The sequence below is a fragment of the Sparus aurata genome, chromosome 12, assembly GCF_900880675.1.
Source record: "Sparus aurata chromosome 12, fSpaAur1.1, whole genome shotgun sequence".
NCBI lineage: Eukaryota > Metazoa > Chordata > Actinopteri > Spariformes > Sparidae > Sparus > Sparus aurata.
The window spans coordinates 29,257,839-29,266,681 of NC_044198.1; the positions used below are offsets into that span (position 1 = coordinate 29,257,839).

Consider the following 8,843-nt stretch of genomic DNA (forward strand, 5'->3'; position numbering starts at 1 on the left):
TTTCAGAGTCTGTAAACTCCCAGTGCAGCCAGTCTCACCCTGGACCCTGCACCGTGCACCCGCTGGTAGCACTCTCCTCCGGGGAGAGAGGGGGGTTCACACAGGATGTGCGCGCATCTAAAGTGTCCGGTAGTGCCGTCGCAGTGCAGGAAAGGCTCCGTAGGCCAGAAAGTAGTGACAGCTGTGATGCGGTGGTTGGGGTCAGGCCAGGGTGGCCAGGATTCAGCGTGAGGTGGCCAGGGCCACCCTCTGCCACCTCACCCCTCCGCCATTGCGTGCCATCAGTATCACAGAGATATGAGTGAAGAGAAGCAGTCTAACACACATTAACTGGGGCAACAACAGGATGTGACTTTGTGTTAAATGTGTGATATAGAGGAGGGAGCTGTTGTATTCAACATGAAACACCAGGGGGCGTCCTCACTCCATTTAATGCAGAGCTGTTAGCTGTGCTGATCACATTTCAATGTTCTGATGAAGTTATCACATCAACACTTTATACAAACACACTCAACAACATTTTGTCATGTTTCAACATTTATATCAACTGTGTGAAGATGTTTTCTACACTGTCTGCTCTCTGTCATCTTCTGCACTCACTTCATTAATGCTGCTTTACCAAAGTGATTTCAGTTTATTATAGCAGTAATGCAGTGCTGCTTTAAATCTTTTATCTCCCTCCACTCGTCTCTTCATCTCTTCCAGTTTCTGGATCTTCTCTTTGTCTCCTTTGTCCTTCATCTTCTCAATCAGGAAGTCCAAGTGGACCAGAGTGGACAGTGAATCAACTTTCAGAGCGATCTGCTGCAGTTTGAAAATATGTTGGGAGGACTCATCCAACATCTGATCTCTCTCTTTCTCAAGTTCTTTCATTTCCTTCTTGAGATTTTTCAAAAGCCTCTCACACTCTGATTTCTCCTTTTCATACTTCTTCTTCACATCTTGTAGGGTCTTTTTAACTTTTCTTGTCTTGGTCACATAGATCCAGTCTTCTTTCACATGATCTGACACAGGACACTTCCTGGTACATGAAGTGCAGCGGCCATCTTTCATGACCTCACAGCTTTCTGGACTACGGACCATTGTGCATCCAGGATAGTGACAGTTCTCCTCACAGACTGTACAGCAGACAGCTCCTTCATAAAAGAACACCCACCTCCTCCCAGCACTGATAGTTTGTTTATCTTTGTAGACTTCATCAACTTCTATAGTGAACTTCTCATCATTCTTCATCTCTTCTTCATGTTCCTTCAGAGCTTCCTGGGTCTGTTGGATTTCTGTCTGTTTTAGTTCAGTTAACTGAATCCTCTCTTTCAGGTTTTGGATGCAGGCTGTCAGTCTGATTCGTGACTTCAGAACCTCCACAGTTGTCTTCAGCTGTTGTGGTCCAGTTTTTTCCAGAAAGTCTGTGAACTTTTTCAGTCCTTTAGTTGTTTTTGTAAATGCATGTTGAAGATATTCTTCTGGGTCCTCTGTCCTTTCTACTTGCTGCATGTTATCAAACAGGAAGTGAACCGGCTGATTCTTTTCATATTTGGCACATTTAATGTTTGCATCCTCGAGAGCTTTCAGAGTGTATGTAGGTGTCTGACCACTTGAATGAGTAATGAGGGCGACGATGTTCTCCTCCATGTCTTTCCCAAACAGAGACACCACTGAATCAAAGATGTACATCAGTCGATCATCCAGTCGATTCTCAGCTGCTTTCAGCACCAGACCCACTGCATTAACCTCATGAACTCCATCATCTGAGCGGAACCAGTCTAATAATCTTTCACTGACTTTAGCATCTCTTTCAATCCCTCCAGTATCTCCGTATCCAGGAGTGTCGATGATGGTCAGAGAGTAGGGCAGAGTTTTACCTTCAAATTCAAAGATCTGGTACACGATCACATCTGATGTCTGACTCTCTGATTGGTTTCTCTTCTCGTCCTCTACAATCTGAAACCAGACATCGTCCTCCCACTTCACTCCCATGGTGTAGTTGACCAGAGTGTTGATCAGAGTAGATTTTCCTGCTCCTGTTTCTCCCACAAGTAAGATGGTTCTGTTTGACTTGTTCAGATCTTTTTCACCAAGAGTCATTCTTCTTAGAGATCCAATCTCCTCTTTCTTTGATCTCAGCTGGTAGACAGCAGGAGATCCTGAACGGACAAGAAGACTCTTCAAGATGATGTCCTCGTATTTCACTGAGCCTTTAGTTTTCCTGTAGAAGAAGGAGATCATTTAAACATTTAATTTCTTTTCTTTTTTTTTCTCTTTTAAATATCCCTTTGTAGATTTTATATACAACAATCAAAGAACCAAAATAATACCCAAACATATATCCTCGAAACACAACAGACACTGACAACAAAAATAAGAAACAAATAAAACAAACCAACAAAAAAAAAAGTGGGAAGTAAACCACTCACAATAAACAAAAAACTACCACAATAAAACAACACAAATTATTACATTTAGATCATAACATTTTTGCTATGCCTTATGTTGACCCAGAACACTCATAAAGTCAAATGAGACTGCCAGATTTTTAAAAAGTCTGAGGATCTGCCTTTACTCCTGTAATATATATTGTCCAGTATGAGGTAGCTTGAACGTTCATTCCACCAGTGCACTATTAATAGGGGTTCGGATTCTTTCCATTTTAAAGTTCTACATTTCCTGGCTGCCAACACAGCAAGATCCATATACCTACTTTGATGTTTATTCCACTTGTCAGACATACCGGTTCCAAAAAGACATAAACGAGGTGACAATGGAATGGAAACATTTAAACATTGAGATATCAACTGGATAACAGAATTCCAAAAGAAGCAGAGTGAGTCACATGATCAAAACGTGAAAAAAAATTTCCCTTTTGTTTCTTACAACACCAGCAGAGAAATGACATCTCACTGTTCATTTTTAGTAGTTTCTCTGGAGTGTAATAAATCCTCTGTATCATCTTAAATAAAGCTAGTTTATGCCTTAAATTGTAAGAACACTTATGAACTTGCCTACAAACGTAATCCTCTTTCTGAATTTCCATATGAAGATCTTGTTCCAAATTTTGTCTTACATTATCAGTATTTACTACAGAACAATCAATAATGATTGACCTGATATAATTTAGAAATAACTTTCTGCTTGTCCTGCTTCTTATTGTTTAATATAGCATACATTTCTGATAGTGTGGGTTCTTGAAGAGAACCATTTTCAATATTGACTGAATGACTTATTTGAAAAAATCTAAATAAATGGGAAAGAGGTAATCCATATCTCTGTTGCAGCTGAGCCAATGAAAGAAATGTCCCATTATCAAACAGATGACAACATTCTTGGATACTTGGGTTCCTCCAAATTGGATAAAAAGGAGAAAAGAGAAATCTTATAGCTTAACAGTTTATGAGACAATTACCAAATGCTGAGGCTGTTTAAAATAACAGGATTCTTGGTCATTTTATCCACTACTTTGAACTCAATGTATGGTAAATGTTCCAAACTGTATGGATACATATCAAAGGATTCTATTCTTTTCCATGAACATGAAATATATAGAAACCATTGTTTAAACTGGGTAAGCTGAGATGACAGAAAGTAATAATAAAAGTTGGGAAGCTTCAGGCCACCGGACTCATGGCAAATGTAACACTGACATAAGAATATGTGCGGTTTTATTGTTCCATATAAAGGAAGACACTAAACTCTGTACTTAAAAAAAAAAAAAAAGGATTGTGGTGGAGTAGTCGGAAGATTTTGAAATAAATATAAAAACAACACAGACATTTTAACTATATTAACTCTACCGATCAGAGAAATTGGAAGATGACGTATTCTCTTTAATTCCTCTGATATTTTATTCACTAATGGAAGATAATTCAAATTAAAGGTGTCTTCCGGTTTTCTCTGAAAAAACACCCAAATACTTAATACATTTAGTTGACCATTTCCAATTAAGATGGTTCAATAAAGTATGGTCAGAATTGGAAATTGGCATCATCTCTGTTTTATCCCAATTATTAATTGATTATAAATGAATCCAAAAATTAATAAACATTTAATTTTATGTTCAGACTTTAGCCTCACGTCCTTGTACATGTCAAACATGTTTGAGGTTTCTGTTAACTGTGAAAAAGCTGAATCAAATATATTAGATTAAAACTTGTATTTACTGATTGGAACAGAACAAAATGCTCCAGCTGTATATTAAAGTGTTCTGGTGTTGTAATGGACCTCTTCTGATTCTGAGAAGGTATTAAAACCACTCTGAAGTCAAACACATGTAATTCAAAGTGATTTACAGAATGTATGAAACAATAAACAGGCTTTACATCTTTAAACACTTCAATCAAATCACAACATTAGAAACTATTTGAATATCTGTTTGAATTTCTAAAGGTTGGTTGTGTTACTCACCCTGTTGCCATGGTGACGTCTGGTGTTGGTGTCTGAAGAAACAAAATCAGAACCAGAACTACATTTAATTCATCTGTAATGAAGGAAACTAACACAATGACATGATTCAACACAATTACAATCAAATGTCCAACAGTCTTTAAAAAGCACTTTCCTGACAGCAGACTGAATCATCGACCTGCTTCATCATGTAAATGAGCTGATGACAGATGATATTCTACTTTATTTATGACAAACTGACACTTTCTTCTTTTAAATGAACAAACAGGATCAATAAATAATGTGTCCGTCTTCATTCACTACCACACAAAGTCTTTCTGAAATAAGCTCCATGAGGGAAACTGAAGCGTGACTTCAGCTCTCTACAGTCAGTTCACCATTTGGTGTTCTGATCCAGATCAGAGTAGCTGAGACACTGAGGCTGTCGCTGATGCTGCTGTTTTATTGGTCCTCATAGTCCTGGAATACTGTGCTGTGATTGGCTGTGACTGGCAGCACCCTCATTTACATAATGAAGCAGAAATACAATGTGAAGGTATATTAACATACAAAGGTGAATAAATACAGAAGAAAATTAAAACACACAGCGCCTTGCAAAAGTATTCAGCCCCCTTGAACCTTTCCACATTTTGTCACGTTTTAACCACAAATGTATTTTATTGGGATTTTATGTGATAGACCAACACAATGTGATGCACAATTGTGAAGTGGAAGGAAAATGATACATGGTTTACATGTTTTTTACAAATAAAAAACAGAAAAGTGTGGCGTGCCAAAGTATTCACCCCCCTGAGTCAACACTTTGTAGAACCACCTTTTGCTGCAATGACAGCTGCAAGTCTTTCTGGGTAAGTCTCTACCAGCGCTGCACATATAGAGACTGAAATATTTGCCCAATCGTCCTGGCAAAATAGCTCAAGTTTAGTCTGATTGGATGGAGAGTGTCTGTGAACAGCAATATCAAGTCTTGCCAGAGATTCTCAAGTGGATTTAGGTCTGGACTTTGACTGGGTCGTTCTAACATATAAATATTATTTGATCTTCTTCCATTGTAGCTCTGGCTGCATGTTTAGGCTTGTTGTCCTGCTGGAAGGTGAAACTCCGCCCCAGTCTCAGGTCTTTTGCAGACTCTAACAGGTTTTCTTCCACGAGTGTCCTGTATTTGGCTCCATCCATCTTCCCATCAACTCTGACCAGCTTCCCTGTCCCTGCTGAGGAAAAGCATCCTCACAGCACGATGCTGCCACCACCATGTTTCACGGTGGGGATGGTGTGTTCAGGGTGATGTGCAGTGTTATTTTTATGTTTAGTGTTTTGCATTTAGGCCAAAAACTTCTATTTTGGTCTCATCTGACCAGAGCACCTTCCTCCACCTGTTTATTGTGCCCCCCCATGGCTTGTGGCAAACTGCATGGCTTTGTTTCAACAACGGCTCTCTTCTTGCCACTCTTCCATAAAGGCCCAATTTGTGGAGTGCATGACTAATAGTTGTCCTGTGGACAGATTCTCCCACCTGAGCTGGTGATCTCTGCAGCTCCTCCAGAGTTATCATGGGCCTCTTGGCTGTTTCTCTGATCAATGCTCTCCCTGCCCAGCCTGTCAGTTTAGGTGGACAGCCATGTCTTGGTAGGTTTGCAGTTGTGCCATATTCTTTCCATTTTTAGGTGATGGATTGAACAGTGCTCTGTGAGATGTTCAAAGCTTGGGATATTTTTTCATATCCTAATCATGCTTTAAACTTCTCCACAACTTTATCCCTGACCTGTCTGGTGTGTTCTTTGGGCTTCATGATGCTGTTTGCTGTATGTTCTCTAGCAAACCTCTGAAGCCCTCTCAGATCAGCTGTATTTATACTGAGATTAGATTACACACAGCTGGACTCCATTTACTAATTAGGTGACTTCTGAAGGCAACTGTTTGCACTGGATTTTATTTTAGCATATCAGAGTAAAGTGGGGTGAATACTTTTGCACACCACACTTTGTTTTTTATCTGTAAAAAAAATAAAAAAAACCATGTATCATTTTCCTTCCACTTCACAATTATGCACAACTTTGTTTTGGTCTATCACATAAAATCCCAATAAAACACATTTGTGGTTGTAACATGACAAAATGTGGAAAAGTTCAATGGGGATGAATACTTTTGCAAGCCACTGTAAATATGATTTTTGTCACATTTTGTAAATTAATGCCTTCATTTTGTTTTAATATTAATTTCGTATTTAATGACATATTTATTTATTTATTGAGCCATTTATTTATGTATGTATCTACTCTGGATTTTAACAGTATAACAAACACACAACATGTATCATCAGGTGGCTCAGTTCAGATAATTAAAACTGAACTGGTTTTGACTAAAGTTGGTTTCTTACCTCTGTTGTAGATTCAGGAGGTGGATCAGTGAATGAAGGTGGACTGTCCATGCTGTTCCTTCTTTTTTCTGTTGATTCCATTTTCAGGAAGTTTCCCTCAAACTAAATGTTTGTTCTACTTTTCTGTGCAGAGTCGGTGGAACAAGCTGTACAGTCTGTTGTCCATCAGGGAGTTTCTGCTGAGACATCAATTTATTCTTGATTATTGTTGATCTGCTGTGGTCTGCTGTCTTTCTCAGCCCTTCATGTGTCGTGTACATGAGGGCGTGTTTTGGAGGTTTCCTCTTGGCGAGCTTCTTATTTACTATCTGGTTCTGTTATAAGACTACATGTGAGAGTCGAAGAACTTTAAATCCAAAAGAAATTCTAAATTCTAAATTTGTCTCCTCTTCACATAAAAACATTCACACAATAGACTTTTTCTTAACTTTTAAAACTTTTCTTCAACCAGTGTTTTTTTGTTCATATATTAATATAAGTTATATCGAGTGACTCTGTTTCATTTGAAGTGTTAAGAGTCGTCTTAAATCCTGCACATTTTCAAGTATTTAATTGTTTCTACCACAACTTGTTTAACTTGTACGTATTGAATTGTTCCTACCTGCTGTAGGCTTCACAGAGCTGTCTGATAATCAGGAAGCAGCGAGAGCAGACAGCGTCTTTATAGCAGCATGAAGGGTCGATCATCTGTGGTCACATGATTTAACAGAAACAGCCTCAGATACCAGAAACATCCTGTGCAGAGACTGCAGTGAGTTAAGTTTCTCTGTGCTGTGTGAGAACATGAACGTCACTTTTTCTTTAACATGTGATTATATTACAACCTGTAAATCCTGCTAAAGTGATTCATGAAGAATCTCAGTGTAGGAAATCCTCAATTTTCTGTGACTGCACACGACTGCTTTTTCATCATTTAATAAAAGCAGTCAGAAGAATCTAAATTCACTTTTTATTTAGAAAGTCCTTTTAAAAGTCAGACTTCAACAGTTTTGTTGAATGTTTCACACCAGTATCTGTGTGACCTCCTCAGTGAATAAACGTTAGAGGAACAAACATCCTGGTGTCCACACAGCTGCTCTCAGACAGACTTCCTGAATGTGTCTGTAAATTAGAAATTGCCACTTTGCTGTGCAGCTCTGAGGGAGGTGTGTGTAGCAGAGTCATATCTGTGATGTTGACATGACTCTGCTGCACACACCTCTCTTTATGTCACTATTAATCCCATAGAGGACGTTAGTCAGCAGCCACTGCTTCCATGTTCTACATCTGTCAACATAAAGGAGGGGAAAGCTCAAACCAACATACACAACATTTAAAAAGAGAGACTCAGTTCAGAGTTTGTGCGTTTGTGTGCGAATGTCTGCGCATGGCAGATTACCAGTATGTTGGTTAGAACATGACATCTGTGAACAAGTCAAAGATCTGTTGAGACCTGGTTTTCTCCCGCAGGTCACTGAGGTCAACAGAACCTGGAACGCTTGTTTTATTTTGATGTGTTTCATTTGGCAAACTTTGTCTCAAAAGCTGGAAAAGAAGACAAGATGGACTGATTGGACTTTGAAAGTGTAGCAAATGTTTGTCTTCCATTACTCTGCAGATAATAATAAAAGTCTGAACATTTGATTGTTATTAATTAACATCAGAAGAGGTGAGACCAGCTGCCTCACTGAACCTCCTGACCAGAGGCCTGTACTGCGAAGGGGGCTCAACATAGCCAGGCTTTGTGCTCATGATGCAGCTCAACAAAGCCCCGAGTCCCCAATCAGAGTTAAACGGTACTGCGACGGTGGTTATCAACTTAATGTGTCAAGTCCGGTTCTCTGCTTTTTGCTCTGCGCGCGTACACATAAAAGGGGGCGTTTGACGTCATATTATTCTACTTCCTTGCGAAAATGGATCGATTCCGGGCCACATATTTTACTCAAGATGAGCAGATTCTTATTATGCAGGACTATGAAGAATTCAAAGAAACATCACGGCAAAAAGTAACACTGTCGCCGCCAACAGAGCGAGGGAGGGCTGCTGGCAGGAAACTGCTGACCGTGTAAATGTGTAAGTTAACAATGAT

The 8,843-nt window shown here is 39.2% G+C and overlaps 1 protein-coding gene across 1 annotated transcript; it reads right to left on the reverse strand.

Annotated features, from left to right (window-relative positions):
• Window positions 1-520: 520 nt before the first annotated feature.
• LOC115592674 (uncharacterized) lies at window positions 521-7,521 on the reverse strand. The gene is made up of 4 exons (XM_030435711.1): window positions 7,377-7,521; window positions 6,776-6,951; window positions 4,399-4,430; window positions 521-2,206 (listed from the first exon to the last, which is right to left on the reverse strand). The coding sequence occupies exons 2-4, from the start codon at window positions 6,854-6,856 to the stop codon at window positions 616-618; spliced, it is 1,704 nt and encodes a 567-aa protein (XP_030291571.1). The 5' UTR covers window positions 6,857-6,951; window positions 7,377-7,521; the 3' UTR covers window positions 521-615.
• Window positions 7,522-8,843: the final 1,322 nt, after the last annotated feature.